Here is a 22775-nt window from a genome sequence, read left to right on the forward strand (position 1 = left end):
TGATATTTTTGACAAACAACAGGACTATCCAATCACTGCACGGTAAGTTTCAGACAACATACTCGCAAGCCAATCATATGCATTGAAGTTTAGGTCAAAGGGCGGGACATTTAATCCTTGGGAGGGACTTAAGGCAGCCTACCATGGCAACCAAGAAGATCGGGCGGGATGTTTGGTTGATTTGTCAGTGTTTGTAAAGTCGTCTGACTGACTGAAGGAAACCAGAAAATAAAGTCATCTGCCTTCAATATAAAAACGTGCAACATCTCGCGTGAAAATCCTGTCAGCAATGAAAAGACAGCCAAAAGAACGTAAGAAGTCAAACTGTTTAGTTTGTCATTTGCTTGCATACTTTTGTTAGTTCACTTTGTTGTTACTCATTGCTAGACGGTGTTGTTTGTCGCATTTTATGTGTTCTTTAACCTACCTTACTGTGCAAAGCTATTTTGTTTCAGCTTAGCCTCAATAAACTCCCTAAAACCTACTTCATGTTTTACTGTAAAAAATCCATTTAACGTGTATTCTGATCTTTTGTCAAATTTTTTTATTATTGCAGTGTTATTGTCATTACTTGTCTTCGCTATGTGTGTAAAATTTGTGTGCTATCTATCTATCTATCTATCTATCTATCTATCTATCTATCTATCTATCTATCTAAGTGAAGGGAAAAGCACAGTCAACATCATCCGTCTTTTTCAGTTGTTTATAGTAATTCCTGTTTATCTAACACGGTACGTTTTGTTTATATTGAGCCACTCAGCCATCTTGTCTAGTGACAGTATTTTACATTACTTGAAATAATAATAATAATAATAATAATAATAATAATACATGTCAGACATGGGCTTTCAAATAGCACCTATTTGTGCATTACAAAGTGTCACCTATCACCCAAGACTTTTTAAGATAAAACTGTACTTTATTTTGGCGATACTCTTAAAATATTACCATTTTATCCCTGTTTACTCGGCATAATCTCCTGGACAGTGAACAGACGTAATCGCAAGTTTAGGTTACAGAAAGCTTCAGAATACTTTCACACTTATTTTGAAACGTGTTACCGGAAGTTTATCAGTCACTTGCAGAGGAAGGCAGTTGCGTCAACGCGGGTACGGAGAACTTTTCAAGGTAATAAAAGCTTCTGCTAACATTATTGCACAGCTTTAATGAACTCTCTTTCACGTTGTTTTGTCCACGTTGTTATGTCACTTTTATTCTTTCATTTTGACTGAAGCTAGAGGTTGTTTCCTCCATTCTGGCAGTAAATTAACTTGTCTCATTTGTACTCTCTTTCAAACAACAGGTTAAGAGAAAATATAAATCGGAATTAAGTAAACTTTGGGAATAAGTCGTACCCCGTTTACAAGGCCGTTGTTGACACTCGGTCGTCTTACAGTTAGCCCCTTCCCAATTTCTCTGCCATTTCTGTCATCATAGCTTACTTGTTTAGTCGAGGCTGAAATACAAACGTCATTTTCTTTGAACCCTCGGTAGCTGACCGCAAGGTTACACAGCTGTTTGGGAATGCTGTTTACCTTTGCAAACTAGCCTTAAGGGGCTAATAATTAGCACATAGCTGTGCTTTCCAACCATGTACTACGTAGTAATTGCATGTGTTTGGTCAACAGATGGCATCCTTTGCATTGTTGTTGATGGTGGTGGTGCTACTTCGGTTTGAATCTGGACACAGCTCCCATAAACATCATGAAGATCATTACATTGGCCAACAGCACAACCCTGAACATGACATGAACATCCTGATGGGAGATGAGGTTGTTACATATACATCCTACCTGATATTATTTCTTAAACTCACTTTTATTATTCCTCAGTCACCCACTCTTCTATTATGTGCTCTTACAGGACACAGATGAGATAAGGAAACTGAGCCCAACAGAACAGAGGAAAAAGATGATGGAGATCGTGAAGAAGATTGACACGAATGCTGACAGCCTGCTAAGCACAGGTAAATGTCTATTTAAAAAGAAAACACAAATCTATTGATAAGATGTTGTACTCATGCTGATGTGTTGTTTTTAACCAGAGGAAATCACACTTTGGATTCAGCATGTCTACAGAAAATATGCTCTGGATGATGCAAAAGAGCGCTTCCCAGAGTTTGACACTAACAAAGATGGTGTTGTAACATGGGAGGAATACAACAGTGTTGCTCATGACCAGCTCATTAGTTTTGATGACGATGCCATCCTGGAAGATCCAGAGCAAGAGTCTCTCAGACATGTAAGAAATTTCATTTTCTTGGTAAATCACTTTATTAGGAGACAGGTTTATTCATCTGTAACACAGTAACACAGAGTTATATATCCCCATTAGCTCCATTTTAAGGAGAGGAGGCGTTTTGACTTTGCTAACGCTGACAACACATCAGGACTCACTGTGACGGAGTTTCTCGCTTTCACCCACCCATCTGAAGTAGATCACATGGCTGTAAGTCAAGCTTCTGGCCCTGGAAAACCAGATATGTTAAAGCATTCTCCCACCTGTTTTAGATTTATCTTTGTGTTCTCTTAAAATTGATTGATTCATTATTTATTTTTATCTGATAGGATTTTGCCATTGAAGATGTGCTAAATGAATATGACACAGATAATGACGGATTTATCAGTCTAAGTGAATTCATCGGGGATGTTCGTGGTGATGGTAAGGCCTTTTGAAGCACAGAATGGTCTGTTTTGTTCCTTTTTCTACCTTTTCTGGCACAGCCATCATGTAGCTTTCACACTTGTTTGTTATCAGATGATTCTCCTTCTCAGTGGGAGATTGAAGAAACAGTCCGGTTTAAAGACCTGTATGATCAAGACAAGGATGGCAAGTTGAATAGAGAAGAGCAGCTCCGCTGGGTTGCCCCTAATAGCTATGGTTCAGCAAGAGAAGAGGTGAGAGGCAGCAGGAGTTTGCCTAGAATTTGCTTGTTTATACATAAAATCAATACAAATGTTTTGTTTAATTGTATGCACTGTTGGTAATCTTAGTAGAAGCTCATTCAGCTGTTAAAATATCTTAGAACAAAATTCACTTTTCTTTGTTATTAACAGGCTCTTCACCTCCTCAAGGAAATGGACCACGATGGTGATGGGCAGATTTCAGAGGCTGAAGTTTTAAAAAATCAAGAAACATTCTTGCACAGTGAAGTGACAGACTATGGCAGACAGCTACATATATCTCACGATGAGTTATAACCAAAGTGTTAATTTTTGTTTGTTTTCTTAATTAGTCTCATGAAGGTGTAATTTCCTGTTTTGCACTTTGATACTTGTCTTTGGATTTATGTTGCTGATCTTATCCATCCTGGATTGAGTTGCGTCAGTGACTGATGTTGTCAAAGTAACAGAGAGCCATGTATTGCTATACAAGAATTGTGCATCACTATATTGTGCCACTGCAGGATTGTTTAAGCAGTTGCTCATATCAGTGAAATACGAATTACATTAAAAGCTTCACAAAAAGTATGCAATACCATGGTATTTTAATACTCCACATGCTCCCTAAGAGCAGGAGAATTCAAGTAGGTGTAGGACTCTAACCACTTTTGTAGAAAACGGCACATATTTAGTGAGAAAATGTCAACTAATGTTTGTTTCAATTCTGGCTTTGTACTGTCTTTTCATGCGTGCCAAAAATGGTCTGCAGTAACTGCTGACAGGCTGCAGCTCTTCCTCATTTAAATCAAATGAGTGAGAGAGTAAGCGTTGCTGTGTGAAAGCTTGTTTCCTGAATGTGTCATGATCTGTTTCATTTGCATTGAGCGACTGCCTGGTAAACTGCTTGGCGTTTAAGTGTGATTTCAATCGGATTGAATTCTTGAACTTGGATTTTTTTTTTTAACCTTTTGTGAGATGAAATTAGAATTTAAAGATGCCTTTTGGGTAAGTCAAAGTGATGCTACTAACCCTTTAATTTTGTATGTTTCTGTGTAGCGCTGAAGCTGAGCATGAGCTTTTTACCGTGGTGTTATGCAAATGTTTAACATGGTAGTTCACTGAATTTTTGAGGGTATAATCTTTTATTTACTTTATTTATGCGTTATATTTTGTGTTCACAGTTTCTACTGTACCACTGATAACGTGTTTAGCTAAACATGTTTTTCTTCCATTTAAACTAAATGAATTGCTGAATTCATGCTTTTATTATAAAAAGAGACTTTAAATTTTACCTTTGTGCTGATATCACTCATTAAAGAAAATGTTTTTTATTTCAAGCCATACATTTCAATGAACCAGGGTAGTCAAAAAAGAACTAAAAATGTTCATGTAAGCATTGACCAACATATTTTTGGCCAAAACCACAAGAGCAGCACAGGAACTGCCCTGTCAGATACATCAGTTTAACTTAAGTTTTAGTTTACAATGTGAAATTTTGTTCTTCCCTTTTCAGCTCTCACCTGTCAGTATTTAAATCTTTGATGGAACTTCAATTGTAATATGAAAGATTATCATAGATTTCTACATCAGTGAGGTTCTGGCATTAGTCATGTTTCAGGAGAGTGAGAACACTGACATGAGAAGGGACTTTTGGTTGGTTTCTTGCTTGGCTGTTTTCCTGTCAGACCCCGCAGAGAGCATGCAACTATTTTCATTCTAGATAAGATACCACTACAATACCTCTACGTGGGGAAAAACAGTCTCAGAAGTCATCACATTAGAGCTCGCATTGGGGCATTATTATTTCTTACTTGCCATAGATTGTTTTTCCATTTGTTTCATATTTAACAGACATCAAACCAAATGAAAATGGAGAAAAAGTCCACAGAACTTCAGACTAAAAGAGGCAGTCATTTAAAATCATAATGATTACCAACATCCCAGATAAATCTACTTCTGCATTTGCACACATGCAATCAGTGTGTGCCTACAAAATCATTCAAACCCTGTTACACATTAACCTGATCTTACCTCTTCGAAAAGACATGAAAACTTCACACTTTGGCTGGTTGTGGTTAGAGTGTTAATTTGTCTGTCCAGTCTTTTGCCAGAGATGTCTGTCTCTTTATAGTTTCAGCCACTATGTGCAGTCCAGTTTAAGGGGGCTCTGCCAACAGGACATAACAAAACCGGACTGCCAAAAACATCCGATTAATTTCAGTCCAGTCTCTGCGTTAGATATGTTTGGGGAAGGGGGGGGGGGCATCTTAGAACAGACTGTTAATGCTTCAAGACTTTTCAGTGCGCCACTCAAGAATGGCATTACCTCAAGCCCATCAAAGAGTGTCTGGCCTAATGCTACAGTGGAAAAAATTATCTATATTCTCATTTATCTACACCCAGTAGGGGAGAGTGGGGGGATTTGTGCCAAAGGGGAAGTAGTGCCACCCCTTGTTTATAGAAAACCATAGAAGAAATTGGTCATGTGACCACATATTTTTGAAGAGCCATCCATTTTACTCATTCTGCATAAAAGGGAAACACATGGCATCAGAGGTAAGCACATTTTAGCTCAAAAAATTTTTTGCCTTTCAAAGTAAAATTTCTATGATCAAGGTTTTTTGATTGTTGTGTCTGAACAATTACAGACAACGTTGAAAACATTTCACACATGTTTTAGTGCTTTAGTAGGCTACACAATAAGTCTATACAGTTAGCATGATGTTAGCTCTGAACTGCTGGATCATGATAGTTTTTCAAAATAGTAGGGCTGGGGTGATTTGTGCCTAAGGGCCTGGGTTAAGTTGTGCCAGTGGTAACCCACAAACCCAGACCCACAGACACACCAGAACCCTGACACCCACACAACCAGACCCAAACATGCAGACCCACACACCCAGAGACACAAATCCCAGACCAACAGACCTAGACCCTAACCCACACACCCTCCCAGCCAAACCCACACACCCAGTCCCACACACCCAGACACACGAACACAACAAATCCACACAACCACACACTGAGACCTACACACCTAGAACCCAGTAAAGAAAGGCCAAGAACAGAGAAGTGAGAAGTGAGGAGATGGGCATGCCTCATCAGTGTTTGATGTACCTGCCATTTGTTTAATTTAGCTAACACTAATTTCAGTTTTGAGTTTGCACTATGTTATTAAAGAGCAGTTTTATTCAGTTTTTAAGTGGCCTAAGTCACAATGGGATATTCAGAAACTGGCCTAAATCCCTTTATTCATATATGTTCCATAATTGACAGACAAAGTTCTATGTATGAAATGATTAACAAATATATAATGTGTATTTAGGTTTTTTGTGTTTTTCCTAAAAACTAGAAAATATGTCTTATGCCATTAGTTTAATAGGGTGACGATATCTAAATAAAACTTAAAAGAGTAATTTTGTATTGAATTTGTCTTGGTTTAATATAGTGTTACACTTTATGAAATTAAAATGTTCTGTTTTACTTCAATAATCACTGGCACAATTTACCCCAACGTATTCTCCCAAAAAGCACAACTTACCCCGCACCGGGGGCAAGTTGTGCTACAAGACCACTTTTTTTTCTGAAAGCTGTATTTTTTAAACAGTTTATTTCAGATCCAAAGTTACTGCTCCCAGGGATGCACCACATCCTGAAATATATGTACGTACTTAAGTTGGACGCATTACTGTCATGGCCTCACTTTAAAGTCACTTTGAGTAAAAACTGGCACAACTCACCCACCCTCCCCTACCTCATAATGATGAAGTGAAAAAATAATTTTGAGGTTTTTTGCAAATGCATTTAAAAAAAACTGAAATATCACATTGACATAAGTATTCAGACTGTTTGCAAAAACACTTGAAATTTCACATAGGTGCTTCTCATTTCTCTGGATCTTTACTGAGATGTTTGTATACATTGTTTAGAGTTCACCTGTGGTCCACTGATTGGGCAGAAGGCTACAAAAATATTGTGCTGAACTGAAGGCTTCCAAAAGCACAGTGGCCTCCATAATTCTCAAGTTTGACACAACCAGGACTCCACCAAAAGCTGGTCGCCCGGGCCTTGGTGAGAGGTGACAAAGAACACAATGGTCACTCAGACTGAGCTCCAGAGATCCGGTGTGGAGATGGGACGGCCTTCCAGAGTTACAAACATCACTCCTGCTACTACCAATCTGGGCTTATGTCAGGGTGGCAACCATGTTAGAGATGCACCAGTTGGGAAAACTGAGGCAGATACTGATTCTGACGTTGCAAATAATAAATCAGCCGATTGGCGATATGTGCAGATGTTGTTTTCATCACTTCTTCATGTTACTCTCATTCTGTGCCAGCAGTATGGGAGTTGCTGTGTTTGACCATGAAAACAGATCAGAGTTTATCCAAGAAGTGACTACTTCTGTCCTGTAAAAAAACAGATTGACTTCTGCTACTGATAAGTGTTCATACCACAGTATTTGCTGATGGCTGATGTTTGTCAACGAGGCCGATATCAATGCTAAATTAATACTTCAGTGTGTCCTTATAGTTCATTTACTCTAATTTTAAAGTAAGATAAATTTAGACTTTTATAAGTTGTTTGCTATTAGACTGCTATAAAAGGCCTATCTGTAAAAGGATGATTATTATAATGGTGTATTACTGTTCTAGGTGGAAGACTTCATCAGTAATGTTGGATATGACATCATCAGCCAGAGACTCAGTGATGGCCGGCGGACGTGCAAAGACATGGAAGAGCTCCTTAAAATGAGGTGGGCTCTCTTCTTTTTTTTTTTATATTCAATATATATAAATAAAGTAATCTCATTATGGGGTGTGGATTGTGCATGCAGGGCATCAGCTGAGGAGAAATACGGAAAGGAACTGGTAGCAATTGCCCGCAAGGCTGGAGGTTTATATGAGATCAGGTATGTGTGCGTGCATTTATGCATTAATACAGTCAGTCACTAAATTGTATCTGAAAAGATCTGTAACCTACCGTATGTTTATTTTGTTTTTACAGCACTTTAAGAACATCTTTTGACATAATGAAGACACGTAAGCAGCCCACAGTTCTTTCTTTGCTTCAGTACAATTCTCCTGTCTGTTCTGAGTTTTTAATTTGAATTTTGTTGGTGTTTCCCAGAAATTGAAAATGTTGGAAACTTGCACATTCAGCTTTCTTCATTGTTAAAGGAGGAGGTGAAGAGAATGGAGCAGTTCAGAGAGCGGCAGAAGGAACAGAGAAAAAAGGTAATCGTGAAATGCTAAATGTTACTCAGAGATAAAAAAAATACTTACTTCTCCCCCTGTTTTTTGGATTATGACCTTTTAAGTGAAATTATCTTGTCCTTTACTTTTCAGTTTGAGACCATCATGGATAAGGTCCAAAAGACAAAAGTCTCCCTCTACAAGAAAACAATAGATGTAAGGTTGTGTCACATCTTATTATAATGATGGTTTGATGTCATGTTTGTGCGGACCATTACACAGTTTCACAGCTACAGGCATATCAGTTTCTGCTAGTTTATTTTCATCACTGTAAATGTGATTGTTATGCCTGAAATGATCTCATGATCTTTTTTAGTAAAGCTACATCCTGCTGTCTAAAAAACGCATATGAAACTCATGTTGGTCTAAAATATACAAGAGGAAGATGGTTTTGCAAGGCAGTAAGTAAATGTAAGTTATAATACTAGATTGACAGAAACATGATACCTCTCTGCCCAGAAGAAGGAAGTGAGGTCTTACTTTGTTTTTCCTGCAAGTGCATGTCATCCTTCCCCCTCCCTAACCCCCACCTTTTTCCTGTTAAGGGGTTCATAGAGCCATGTGGTGGTGAACAAAGCAGGGGTGTATTAGTTTCGTAAGGTTTCTATTCTGTTTCCTCCACAGTCTAAAAAGTCCTATGAGCAGCGCTGTAAAGAGGCGGATGAGGCAGAACAAAACGCAGAGAAGATTGGTAATGCTCCAACTTCCACTCCAAAACAGATTGAGAAGGTAAATCTGCTTTTCATTGAAGGTCCAGTGCAGAGATGCCAAATCACAAAGGTCTAATCTAGGCTTGCTGCTTCAATCCAGTCCAATCCATAAATCTTTAAAGACTCCTTTGATATGTGGGTTCAGGCATAGAATATAAAACTCTGCTAGTTAATTTATGTTGTAGTTTTAATTTATTGACTAGATTTCATTTTAAAAAATAAGTTTGAAAGGTTTAGATGGAAATTTTAATACAAATATATCCTTTTTTCTACATTACACTTGCTGGACACATGTTTCTAGTTTTCTCTGTACACAAATGAAGTTAAGGATCCCTGCTGTGATGCATGGGCTTTAAATCTAGTTGTGCTGGTTAATAACTGAGATTATAAAAATAGCTCAAGTGTTTTTTCTCATTTAGAAAGACTGCTTATACATGATTCTACTGACTGATTCTTAAATGTGCCTTTGTAATGGAATTCTTTCAGAATGTCAAAAAATGCCATCCTACAGATGTAGGCAGAGTCACTTCAATCTGATGCGAATGACAGAAGATTTTATCTGGTTCAAAAAAAGGGTATAATGACAAAAAATACAAAATGCACTGTCCTACAGTAGGAAAAACTACGTGCTCCCCTGCTTCAAGCAGCTCTTTCTCATCTCTACATCCAAGCCTGTGATGTCACTCAGTCTTAAAGGCAACACGCCACCTGAAATTTACCAATTCTCAACATTTGTATGAATGTACCCAAGCAATCCTCTGTAAAACATACATAGGAACAAAACAATGTATATGCTTGATAAATTTGGCTTCAGGTTTTGGCTCTTACACCTTAATTAAAAAAAAAAAAAAGACTCATTTGAGCCTAACAGAAAAAAAATCCTTTTGTGTGTTTGTCAGATGAATACAAAAATAAGTAGACAAATTATAAACAGTCTGCGTCCGTATGTTTTAACTTTAACTGACTTAAACTATCGCAGTATTTCACAATTTGCTAAAACTAAACAAGTGAAGTTCATTACATTAATTGAGACAGCTATGGAGAATGCACTAATTTTTTCCAAAAACACTTGCACAGTCAAACAGGTGCATAGGAGAGAAGTCCACAATCAAAATACTCCAGCACACTGTCTCCAGCACAATGCCAAGGTTTACTAAGTTGCTTCATAACGTTGTGTTACTCAGTCCTTCGTGTTAACTTATTTCAATATCACAATCAGCATGACGAAGGTCTAAGTACCCAAATCTTGTAAGGCAATTAGAACTGGAAGAGCCCACAGCGTGTCAGGTTCTATGCTTTCTACTATTTTTCAAGAAATGTTAAAATCTCAGTCATAGTTAAAATGTTACATAGCATAAGTAGCATTTTGCCCTCATTGTCACTCCATGAGGAAGTACTCATTCAATCAAATATATCACATTTCTTCTGAATTTCCTCTTCTTGGTTTTGCTCTTTGTTGTCATCTGATGAAGAAATATCGAACTGTCTACTTATATTGAAATGTAGCGTGACTATACATCCCTCATATACAGTAGACTGTAACTTTATAAAGCAAAAAGATACACAGAAGAAGGAAAACTGGGATACTGGGGGTGAAACAGCAGCCAAGAGCAGCTATATCAAATGCTTTCTAAAAAGATAAAATCGTGCACAGTTATGGTAACTCTTTTTTTTTTTTTTTTACTGAACAGTTAAAAACAACTAAAAAGAGTTTTAAAAGGTGTCACAAAGAGTATAAACAGAAATATTTTATAGTAGTTTCCAATTTAATTGTTTTGAACTTCTAGTACGAGTCAGCCACTCGAGCAAATTTGATGTAATGTCTTCTTTAATTTACAGACGAACAACAAATCTAAACAGTGCAGAGAGGCTGCAGAAGAGGCTGGTAAGGACAAAAGTACATAAAATACCGAACTCCTTAGAAAGTCTTTTCTTGGAGAAACCACTTTGGTTTACCAGATACAGTTTTTAGAGATGGTGGTCACATTTACTTCTCTTTTGTTGAGGACTCCAGAAACAGATGTGTATATGGCTGTTAACCATATTACATATTACAATATGATAAAACATTACAGTTTAAATGTATGTCACTGAAAATGTGTGTTTTTAAAATGATTTCTCACTCTTCTTTAGAGAAACAATACCAGTCAAACATTGAGCAGCTTGACAAGAGTCGCCAAGAATGGGAAGCAACACACGTCAGCACATGTGAGGTAAAGTACTAGAGCTGCTATTACATCTATTAAAAAAGAAGCAGTGTACACTGTAGTTGATTGCATTGTAAAATGTACTGACTTAGACCAATAGTGGCAATACCCATGACCTGTTTTGACAGTGAGGATGTGCAATACTTCCTACTAGCAGATTAAAAGTGAGTCACTCATGAAAATGCTTCTGTGCAACAAAGAGTTCCTCCATGTGATAAAATCAACAAAGCAGAGGCAGCCAAAGATGAAACACCTCTGCAGTAGTGTGAAAAGTACACACGTTGAAGTTTTGCAAATGCATCGTACTTTCATGTTTTATCTTTAAAATCTTACTGTTTTGCAGATGTTCCAGCAACAGGAAGAAGACCGCCTGAGTGTAGTAAGGAATGCTTTGTGGGTGCACTGTAACCATTTATCAATGCAGTGTGTCAAAGATGACGAGGTGTGAGCAGCTCTTTACACGCATTCTCTTTCCAGTGTCCCACACTGTATATCGAAAATCTCTATAATGAAATAAAATGTTCTTTCAGTGTTACGAGGAAGTGAGGACAACTCTGGAAAAGTGTGACATTATCAAAGACAACAACTGCTTTGTAGAGATGAAAAAGACCGGCTCAATCCCTCCAGGTATGATTCACTCACCGTGCAGTGCTACTCATTTAGATTTGAATATGTTCCAAGTTGGACATTTTAATGTTATCTCTAAATGACTGCTTAAACTAGAAACAGACTGAAGCATCTGATTTATCATCTTCTGAATGTCATTGGTTCTTCCACAGCTCCAATTGAATATCAGAATTACTATGAGAGGAATAATACAGCAGACAGAAATGGCAGTGCTGGGTTTGTAGGAGGGGTCATGAAAAGGTGAGACTAATGGAAATAACAAATGTTCCCTGCGTTATATTTCTGTGTAATCTCTGCTGACTCTGTCTCTCTTGATTTGTAGGTTTTCAAATCTTCTGCAGGGAAATATTCCCAGTGGCTCCAAAATGAGCCTTAATGAACCAGTTGCACAAACTAATGGTATGTCAGCAAAAAAGAGACTGCAATTTCAAAACTGAAAAAAAAAAATATATATCAAAAGAAACCAACATGTGTCTGAATCTTTATGGTTGAATGGGAAAAAAATGTGTTTGGTGACAAATTTGCATAAACCACCAACCAGAACGGACAAGCAAATAACTTTCCATCAGCCTAAAGAAGCTGTCCTGTTTATACAAGAACTGAAGTTTAGAGTGAAAAATTTAAAGAGAAAAAAGGTTAACAAGTACACAGAGTAGCTATAATAAAAAAAATATTTATTATTCCCTTGTACTAGCAATGTGATGTGAATACAGACTTACCAAAGTATGGTGCAAGGCATTGATTGATTGCACCCACTTTTTAATACTGACAGTCTCTGCTAAGTCTAAGTTTCTGGTCTAGAGAGAGAACAGAAAATGTAACTAGCTTGACACAGCGCTAATCATGCCTTTACATCCTCAACAGAAATGTCAGACGGAGTTTATGCTACCATTCCTGGAGCGCAGGTGTCCAATCAGAAGAAAGATGAGTACAAAGTCATGTATGACTATGTAGCACAGGTCAGATTTCTCCTCTCTACTTATTCAGAGCCTCGAATGCTTGTTATTTGTCAAAGAGATATTTCCTGACTGGGTGTTTCTGTCTTTGTTTTAGGGGACAGATGAGCTCTCAGTGTCTGTCGGGGATGTTGTTGAAGTCACAGATCAAGGGGAGGATGGCTGGTGGACGGTGCAAAGAAACGGTCTTTCTGGATTGGTTCCAGGTTCTTATCTCACCCAAGAGTGAGTTCACTGGAAAGCAACTGGAAGAAGTGCGATACTACAAAAGTCATGTCTTCTTGTGTAAAGCCCTGTCCTCGCAAAATATCTTAGTGTGTTGTTTTAAATAGTTTTTTGTTCATATAAGCCCCCTATACGATGAGAAAACTTAGAACTTTGGCGCCCTCTTTGGGAATAATGCAGAACCAACATGAATGCCTCAGAAAAGATGTGCTTTCTTTAAACTTGTTTTCAAATGTAAAAGGGTATTCATATTTTTAAAGAAGAAACCTACATTTCTGATTTCTCCAACACCACCTGGAAAATGTCTACACTTCTACAAAGACTTGTGGCATTAAAATGAGGGTGTTATAATTTTATTCTACAGATGGGAGCTTTAACTTACATTAGACTGAGACAAAGTTAAATGGTTGAATTATTTATTTCTGTCATGTGTTTGTATTACTTTGACCTTACTGCTTGTGCATTGACTGCTTGTCATTCCAATGACAGCGGGGAGATCTGCTGCACGCGTTTGTTGCATTCAGTTCATTCTTACATTTTTATAAATGTGGTTTTCCTTATATGTTGACTTCTTAATAGTAGCTTTAGAACAATGTTTATTCTATTCTCAATGCTATTTTTAGTGAGAAAATTGTATTTATTATTGGTTGACTTTTTTCCTCTTTAATGCACTGTCAACAATGTTCATAGCCTTGAAGAAAAAACAATGCAAAGACAGAACTCCGTTCTCATTACTCAATTATTGAGGGGAAAATAAATCTGAAAGATTGATCACACTGAAGAGGACCTGACCGGAACAATAATAGGTGCTGAAATGCAATAGGTTACTGTTAAGGGGTCATGTGCTTAAGCAGTTTGCTCTATTTGGTTCAAATGTATTAAGTTACTTTGCCAGGGGTGATACATTTCTTACTCAGTCTATCAAGTAACAGACACTGCATCAGTTTACCTCCAGTGGAAGTAAACATAGAGGTCTGCAATGGTTGTTCAGCAGTTTCAGGTTTTTTAACATGAAGACTAACTAACAGATTATTCTATTTGAAGATGTGAACCCTTTATAACCATTTTTGGAGCTAGTTGATTCATTCTGTCCCTGTCTACAGCCTAATGTCTAAACAAAACAAAGGCAAACGTTGTCTAGCTAAGTAGCCCCAAAGAAAAGACTTTGTCAGGGAAAGACAAACAATCAATAAGGGTACATAGCCTCATATTTTCAAACTTTTCAAATATTTTATTTACATTCTATCCAATGCTACATATCGGCAATTTAAGCTCTAAAACTACCATCAGTAGACTCTTCAGACAAAAAAGAACAACCCAGTAAAAGCACAAGGCTGATCTAGATTCAAGAATTTTCTAAGCATTTCTACTTGAAAAATTCCACGTACTGAAGGGGATTGCAAGATTTACTTCTTAAAGAGAAATCAGATTAGCTGAAGCCAGATATAGTTTACAGAACTTTCTGCAAAAGTGACTTTGGTCTTGGTGTTTCTTTGCCAAATACTGCTGGTGAAACTGGGCTCGGTTAGTAGTTTTATGAACAGAGAAGTAGAAGTAGTGGAGATTTAAGGTAAAACTATACATCTCTTTCCTTCAAGTGTGTGACAGATTTAAATATAAAATATGCAAAGCCATACACAGTGCAAACTAACACAGAAGTAAAATACCCTGTCCACCATTTACTTAACACATGACTTATAAGGTTTCAGTTTGGTAAAATTAAGGTCATCCACCCTCACACCTTCCTCAGAGAATCAGAGTACCTTCAACATCTCATTTACATTGACCATTACAGGATTTGGTCAATAGCTTTTTTAAGAGACTCTGGTTAAATATATCACATTAGTGTGGTTAGTGTTTTATGTTTAGCGTGGTAATAGGTTATTTTCATGCTCTCACCGATTTAACATGTAAATACTTGAAGTCTGCCTTAAGGTGAGAAATGTGTTTTCTTTTATGCGACGGTGCCTCCTGTGATGAGAAGCTCGTACGAGGGATCTCTGCCTCTGCGACACAGCACCACGCACGCACACAACATCCCCAGTATCTAAGAGACAAAGAAAGGCATTCTGTTAGTTAGGAAATTATCTGCTTTCACTATCTAGCTTAGATTTGTACCGTTTACTGATTAAACCCACTATGATTATTTAAAGGTAAATACATAGCTGATGCCAGGAATCTGTTAGCTTTGCTTGGCTTAGAACAAGGACTAGAGATGTCTAGCCTGGCTGTCTACCTGGCGACATAAATTTATTAAGAGGGGAACATTCATATTCATACGACAGTTCAAATTACTGTAAAAAGATATAAAAACAAAGCATTTGTGACTTTAAGACCATTAGAAGACGTGATTGAGAAAAAACAGAAGATCAGAATTTAGAAGATATTAAAATACATCATTAAACTTCATACATTAAAATATCCTCATACTGGGCAGTTCGTAAACTTGTCAGATAGTATTCACAAATCTCCCGTATCCAAATAAAAAAATAAATGGTAAAAAAACATTACGTTTTTTTCACACAAGATGCTGCGTACCAGATTGTTGATTGGCTTGTACTTGTGACTTTATAAATTCTTCCCTTAACCATGTAATGCAGGGTTAATTAATAATCTTTAGAAGTGCTGGTGGGTGCATCCTATATTTTTTGGACAGAGCCAGAAAAACTTCATTCTGTTTTCAAGTTTAAAGGGATACTTCAACATTTTGGCAAATTCGTCCATTGCCATAATTCCTATAGTCTTAGTAATAGGTTCGTTACCTTCAGTTGTCGGTGCAAGCTATTTTTAGATCGCCGCTGCCGAGTTCGGACCTGCTGTGCCAACTCAATGTAAGCAAACGGTATTCCGGCTTTCCCTCATCAAACTCATCAAATACACAATCCATCAGCTCCAAAACGCTCTCGTGGACAAGTTGTGACCTGTAGATTCACCACGCTCAAACTATTAACCTCAAACTCAAGTCCAACTATTAACTCTGTGGCTTAAGGATTACATTTATCAGGCAGACAGTAGGGTGTTATTTATCCTCTAAGGCAGGCAGAAAAATGAAGTAGTCTTTGTGTTTTTTGTAAAATTCATTATACAAGCTTCTCTTTGATGTTAAAAAGAGCAGATAAAGACATTAAACATAACTTACATTACACCCTTTACACCTGGCTGTATTGTTGTGATTAAATCAAACAGGATAGTGACTGTGATTTAGTGGATGATAAATAGATATCAGATAAATGAGAACTAAGGATGAATTAATGTGCTGCATTAGGTCTGATAAGGAAGCAAGATAAGCAAATATCAACAGTTTTGAAGATCTATTAGCCGTTTTTCACCCATAAAAGAAAAATTCCTATTTAATGTTTCCAGTTAAAACAAACTGATGTTTATGAGGAAAATTAAGGACCACAAAGAAATGTGGTTATGCTACAAGGCCCCTAAAGCCCTGATACGAGTCTGCATATAGCCATAACAAAGCCTAGCTGAATCTCCAGACTTTGCGGGTATCATGAGCTGATTGTCTATCTGGCCATATCCAGACAGAGTTTTATGAAGCCTGCTAATGTTTGACTCCATTTAATAATTTACTCGCAGTGTAGAGCTCACACCATCAAGGAGATGAGCCATGACCTCATTAGATTTTGTGGAAATAAAAAATGACTTCCTTAAGAAAAAATCTTTTCAGATAATTAGGTTAGCTAAATAGACTTGATAAAATCTGACAATGAAACAGTGCCTCTCTGCGAGCATATAGCAGTAAATAAATCTGTCAGCTAGCTGCTTCTTCATTAATAAAGTTTGAATGACAGACAACCTCTGATTTGCTGTCAGGAATTAAAGGTAATTTTATGAGTGGCTTTATCAGAGGCCAAAATACCACTCCGCTTTTGTTTGGTTTGTTTCTACTGAGAGCTGGTGTCAAAAATTATGTTGGAGATATAATTAGTGCCCCTCTGCATGAGAGTTTTGTGCCAACACTTCAGACAGAGTGACCGGTTATCCTTCTAGCTGATATTATTATGTTGTTTATGGAGGTGTACTCCACTGGTGGAACTTACTTGTAATTTAATCCACTTAGCAGATTAAACGTATCTTGAGCATACTGATCATGACAAAGTATCCTTATTTTAGCTTAAGTAGTTTTAGTGTTTCTGTTGTTTATTTAATGACACTAGGGAGCATGTAAGTATCTTATTTGACCTTTTATATACAGATACTCACTGAACACAGAACCAGACTGGGGTCAAATAAAAGTGATAGGAACACCCCTTGTCAAATCTTTTCAACTAAAAACTGGTGATGTTCGACACTGCAAGGTATTTTTATGAAGTTCCTTACCTGGATAAAAGCAAATGTCAATGCAGTCCAGATGACATACATCATAATCTCCTTCAGCTTCTTCACAACCAGAGCTTCACAGCCCTACAAACACACATAAAGAGAACATTCTCACTAATGAAAATAAAACTGCTGTTAGAAACAAAATCTTGGTAAACAAAAAAAATTTAAAAAAAGGGAGGGTGGGGGTTACTTCTTGGTAGAGATCTTCAGGACGAGTTAAAGAGCCCGTGCAGCCTACAACGTTAGTTTTGCAACAGCTGATGGGCACGCTGTTGTTTTTGGATTCTTCAAACCAGTGTGTATTCTGCCAGTCTGAGTAGGAGCGGATCCCACAACACTGAAGCTGTTAACAGTAAAAAAGACAAATTAACAAAATATAGGTAAATAAAAGAACATCGTCAAATCTGGTTAATAAAGGAGACAGGATCTCACCTGTCTCTGAACATAGTCGATGGCACGACTCTGAGCGTTGCTGTTGGTGCCATTGTATTCATCGTAAACTTTCCCGATAAATGTATTAACTTCATCTTCGACCTGGTGAATATAAAAATCTGATGACACATTCAGGCTGACACATTAAGAACAATCACTGTGAACAAAGGCAGATTAGATTGACTTGTCTATCAGATTACTCTGGTGTTCCTCTCTGGTTAACAAGTTGAGCCTCAAACAGGGCAGAGAAAAACAAACATGCACCGACTTGTAATTGGCTTTCTTACCTTAGCTCTGTAAATGTATCCTAGAACCACAACTGCTACTTCCGTCATGAAAACCAGCAGGAGAATGACGACAAACTGGGGATTGAATTTCACAATTAAAAATGCACAGACATTTTAGAAACACAAGCAGGCAAATGAAAAGTGGACTAACACATGGGTGTTGACAGGAAAAGATTCTAAGATTTAAATAATAGGCTCAACTACAACACAGAGCATCTGTGATGTTCATCTTAAATCTCCTGATTCTACCTATTAATCTGTCTCTACTGTTCTTTTCTTCTTTTGATATTAGGAATGAAAATACACTTTTGAGGGTAAATTTCCATTCAATAAATCCCAAATGCATATTCATAATCACTTTGTATAAAAGGTACCTTATCTATCAAAGTACTAACCGCTGTAAGTCCGCAGTAGCTCTCTCTCACTGTGGCGCAGCATCCAATCAGCCCAATAATGAAAAGTAGGGCTCCAGCTGCAATAATGGTGACTGCTGGGATGAGGGTGTACACATCTTCGAAAAAGTGATCGTAGTCATCATATGTGATGAACACATAGGCTCCCACGTAGCACAGGATACCAGCAGCAGCCTGTAGGTGACAAAAACATGCAGCGTTGCTTTCAAGCCTGACCACACAGATCAAGTGTCTGGGGTCTGCAGACACACTGATGCAAATGACAATAAACAGCATGCTTTATGCTACACAGTTGCTTTCCTTACAATGCACTTACCGGTAAGGGGACAAAGTAAATAATTCAACAACACTGCTCAAGTACAAGCCTGAGGTTCCCTATTATTATTTTTAAAACTTGATAATATAATATTCATTTTTGGGATGACGCTAGCCTAGATGTTATGTACACACACCTCAAAAGCAGAGGATGCTGTCAACAAAACGAGCAGCCTGAGTTCAAATTCCAGGCTGTGGCTCCTCTCTCGCATGTAATTCCCCATTCTCTCTCTCCTCTTTTTCAGTTTATCCACTGTCCTATCTACATTTAAGGGACACTTAAAGATTAACAGCCCAAAAATAAATCTGTAACAAAAAACAGTGGCCCAGGAAGCTTATCATTTCACCTGTTCTGGATCCGTCCCGAAGACAAAAGTGTCAGGTGCTTAATTCATAAGGAATGACAAAAATACATTTGGGACAACACTTTTTATCATTTGTCTTCTAAGGATTTTTTTCATTATTTTTTATTTTGAAAGAAACCCCAGATTCTAATTGTCATATAATCTTTTTAATTATTTTATTTATAATTTTCTTCATTGTATGTCTTTATCTATCGTTATTATTTTTTAACACATCAGTTTTTACTTGATTTTTCATAAATTAATTTTATAAAACCTAAAAAGAGGTACCAATCTTAAAGTCACCTAATCAATATTGATTGTACGTACATCTAGTAAGGGTGGTTCCAAATTAAATTAAAACATTTACCCCTTAAAGCCAGTTGTATCATATTTGATACATACTATTATGATACCTCTATCTAATCAATATGATCATAAATGACTAATTAAAATTTCTGAATACAGTCTGATACATGATATAGCTAAATGCCCTCAACTGGATTATCAGTTACCAAAACACCTAATGTGTCAAATGAGAGGGAAAAAAACCATATATATATATATATATATATATATATGTTAAATTTTATGGAAATTTTGATTTTTTTTTGGATTTCATTAGAAAGTGAAATAAACATTTCAGTTCCAAAAAAATCAAATGTCCTGGCTATAAATTGTGTTTTCAGGCTTTAAAGGGTTAATACCAATATTACCTAACTTGTAGTGCAGTATGTTTAAAAAATGCTTTTCTCTTTAATCAATATAGATTATTTCTCAGAGGTAGTTACTTTGCAGCACTATATTTAAGTTGCAACAATTTTTAAATATACAGATTCTTTCTCAACTATTGATTTATTCACCAAATGCATGAAAAGATATGTTTGAAAAAAGTTTTAACTAAAATAAAAGTCCTTATTCTTTATTTGCAGCTCATGAATAATTATGTTTTGTGTCTGTTGTTTTCCAATTGAAATAAATCTATAGGGCAGGAGTCATCAACTACATTTGCACATGAGCAATATTTTATTCTGACAGATGCTGTGAGGGCCAAACTTTAAAATGAACTAAACTGACATATCATTGTATTAGTGTTTTTATTTCTTCTATTTTTAGGCATTAACATTGAGATCAGCCCCTACTGCCTATACTGCAGCCAGCCACAAGGAAGAACTGAGATATTTAGGCTTTATATTTCTGGAGTTGCCATGTTGTCCATTGCTGGGGTTCGCACTACTATGCTGTGTCCTGATTGAAGAGAAACATGTGCAGGAAACAAGTCATTTGTTCTAAATCTCAGGAAATTTCCATCACTAAGAGCTGGAAAGTTGACATAAAAACTGCAAATTTAATCAGGACTTGAATGGTGAGTGTGTGTTTATTATGACTCATATTTACTAATGATGGCTGACAGGTGGACTTCTGCCAAAATGTGTAAAACGTAACTCATTCCAGATAAAACTGTTTCAAAACTGATTGTTTTTGGGGGGTTTAGTATCTATACGGAAACAAAACCATACCCTAAAAATCACACGTTTTCTGTATTTAATAGTCTTTTGGGGACCAGATGGGAAGCTTTGGGAGGCCTGATATGGCCCCTGGGCCGCTGGTTGATGATCACAACTCTAGGATGTAGAAGAAAGAAATGACATTTGAACAATTAAGGTGTTGATAAATTAATACACAATTAAAATAATACCTAGTACAGGCCTTCTCCAGCCAAAAAATACCTTGCCAGCATGAGTTGCAGTACACATTGTTTCAAAATTTAAATTACCTTTATGAGAGAGGGAGGGGAAAGGCAGCACTGGCTTATCAATAACACTTACACGTGTGCAAAAATAAATATACTAAGTGACAGCTTAGCTGATAAATGATTCTAAAATAGGTTGTTTATATCCTCGTTTAGAACAGATGAGTTTAATCGGTTAAGCAATGGTTTAAACCGAAAATACAATATTTACATACCCATATTTCTCCAACACCTGTTAAATGCACCGTCACTACTGTACATTGAGAAATTTTTAATCTACACTAAGAAAAAATTAAGCAAGAAAACTTTAAAACGTATTTGAACTGTCTAATGCACTTGTCAAAACAATACTGTATAACTTCTCTGTGGATCAAGGATATTCTGCTGTCCGGGGGAGGGGGCTAAAAAAAGTGGTAGTTTGACTTTGGTCTGCAGAATCACTGCGATTCTTGAGGCTAAAGTGGCCTATTTTGCCCATAAATTGGATGCCGTATGCTTCGTTTGACAGTGTTTTGTTAGAAATAAGGAACCATGAGTACTGAGGAATGCCTTCTCAAACTAATCCCTCCCTGGTTAAACAAAGGTCGGCTGCCGCAGCTAGCAAAGCAGCTGGTCTGACACTCACAGCTAGCTAACTGCTGCACTGTGACGCACGTTTAAAAAGGTCAAAAACATCAAAACTTACCCAAAATATCAGGTTCAGAAAGACCAGGACCGTCTTTGACGATGTAATGCCGCAATGCCCCATCTTCAACACTTGGTTTTAAAGCTATATGTGTTGGAAAATAACGTAGGGTTCTACTCAGACATGTCCCGGCCAGCTCCACCGCTCACCCTCCATAGCTCTACTCTGTCACTGGATCTGACTGCACCGGTGGAGACGCAGCGCCACCAACACGTCCAGAAGTACCAGGGGCGGAACCAGGAAGTCTGAGAGGTCCGGGTAGTACCCACCACAGCCAAAACAAAACACTGAAAAGTTACTAGCCACCACATTTCCACTGGCCACAATTGTGTTGATAGGAAACTATGTGTTACATGCCAAAGTGGGTATGTCTGGTATGAGATGAAGCACATACTCCATTTCCTTCTTTAATGGATACCTAGTTTATACAATTATTGAAACATTGACTTCTAATTAACTTTATTCAAAAAGTCAGAAATGCAGATGGTGTCATCTTATTCTCACTCAGACAAATATCCACCAGAGAGTGCTGAGGTTGTGACACTGATAAATTCCACTGGCCAAAGTGGCTAGTTGAAGTCAATTTGGTACCTGCCACATCTGAAATCATCCCACATTTGGCTAGTTAGCCGGTGTAAATGTCAAACCCTGGTTACATCCCAAAAATTGGGAGCTTTAACCACAAGAGAGAATGCAAGATGTTTTATCAGTTATGCTAATCTATAGCCTTTTTATATTGAATTTTAACATCACCAAATATTTCACACAAAAACAACAGGCTAGTTAGGTTAAGATAAAAACACTTTATTTTTAACTGCTTTATTCTCTGCTTTAATTTCCACTGACTTTGCCACAAAATAAGTATGCTACAAGTAGTGTTATTGGCAAATTAAAGAAAGGGGGGGGGTGACTTTTTTTTTAGTGCATTCTCCCTGGATCTTCGCACCTCTCTCCCTGCACGCCAGAGAAATGCATGCAACAAGGTAGAGGGTCCAAGCCAAGTTTGAAGCAGCAGCCCAGCTTGAGGCAGCAGTGCTAACCACTATCCCAACAGGTGCACTATTACTTACAGGATTTACTGGTTAAGGTTTATGTACTAATTGTAATATGAGGTACACATCACATAGAAACCTTAAAAAAGAAGACTTTGTAAAATCTTAAAATGTTGAACAAAGAGCCAGACAAACAGTCAAATATAGTGCAAACCAAGGCCTCTCTAAGGAATGTTCTTAAGGCCGTCTTTCATGATCTACATCAGTGCTTCCGAAAGTGTAGGCCCACTGCTAAGTTTGCTTTGCAACAAAGTGCATTTATAAATATATGAATATAAGAAAACAAATAGAAAACAAATTTTA

At 37.2% G+C, this 22775-nt stretch overlaps 3 protein-coding genes across 3 annotated transcripts; 2 read left to right on the top strand and 1 right to left on the bottom strand.

Moving 5' to 3' along the window:
- The first annotated feature begins 1067 nt into the window (after positions 1-1067).
- Positions 1068-4173, top strand: rcn2 (reticulocalbin 2). The gene is made up of 8 exons (XM_041795368.1): positions 1068-1128; positions 1629-1772; positions 1864-1966; positions 2045-2241; positions 2335-2448; positions 2568-2661; positions 2758-2897; positions 3057-4173. The coding sequence occupies exons 2-8, from the start codon at positions 1629-1631 to the stop codon at positions 3198-3200; spliced, it is 936 nt and encodes a 311-aa protein (XP_041651302.1). The 5' UTR covers positions 1068-1128; the 3' UTR covers positions 3201-4173.
- pstpip1a (proline-serine-threonine phosphatase interacting protein 1a) lies at positions 3751-14353 on the top strand. The gene is made up of 15 exons (XM_041795367.1): positions 3751-3887; positions 7535-7635; positions 7717-7791; positions 7887-7921; positions 8010-8116; positions 8228-8290; positions 8759-8863; positions 10684-10729; positions 10978-11057; positions 11395-11493; positions 11582-11678; positions 11831-11918; positions 12001-12077; positions 12543-12637; positions 12732-14353. The coding sequence occupies exons 1-15, from the start codon at positions 3858-3860 to the stop codon at positions 12861-12863; spliced, it is 1230 nt and encodes a 409-aa protein (XP_041651301.1). The 5' UTR covers positions 3751-3857; the 3' UTR covers positions 12864-14353.
- Positions 14084-21612, bottom strand: tspan3a (tetraspanin 3a). The gene is made up of 7 exons (XM_041795369.1): positions 21421-21612; positions 18309-18500; positions 17914-17988; positions 17627-17728; positions 17385-17537; positions 17192-17275; positions 14084-14906 (listed from the first exon to the last, which is right to left on the bottom strand). The coding sequence occupies exons 1-7, from the start codon at positions 21481-21483 to the stop codon at positions 14814-14816; spliced, it is 762 nt and encodes a 253-aa protein (XP_041651303.1). The 5' UTR covers positions 21484-21612; the 3' UTR covers positions 14084-14813.
- Positions 21613-22775: the final 1163 nt, after the last annotated feature.

Source organism: Cheilinus undulatus, linkage group 9 (genome assembly GCF_018320785.1).
Source record: "Cheilinus undulatus linkage group 9, ASM1832078v1, whole genome shotgun sequence".
Lineage (NCBI taxonomy): Eukaryota > Metazoa > Chordata > Actinopteri > Labriformes > Labridae > Cheilinus > Cheilinus undulatus.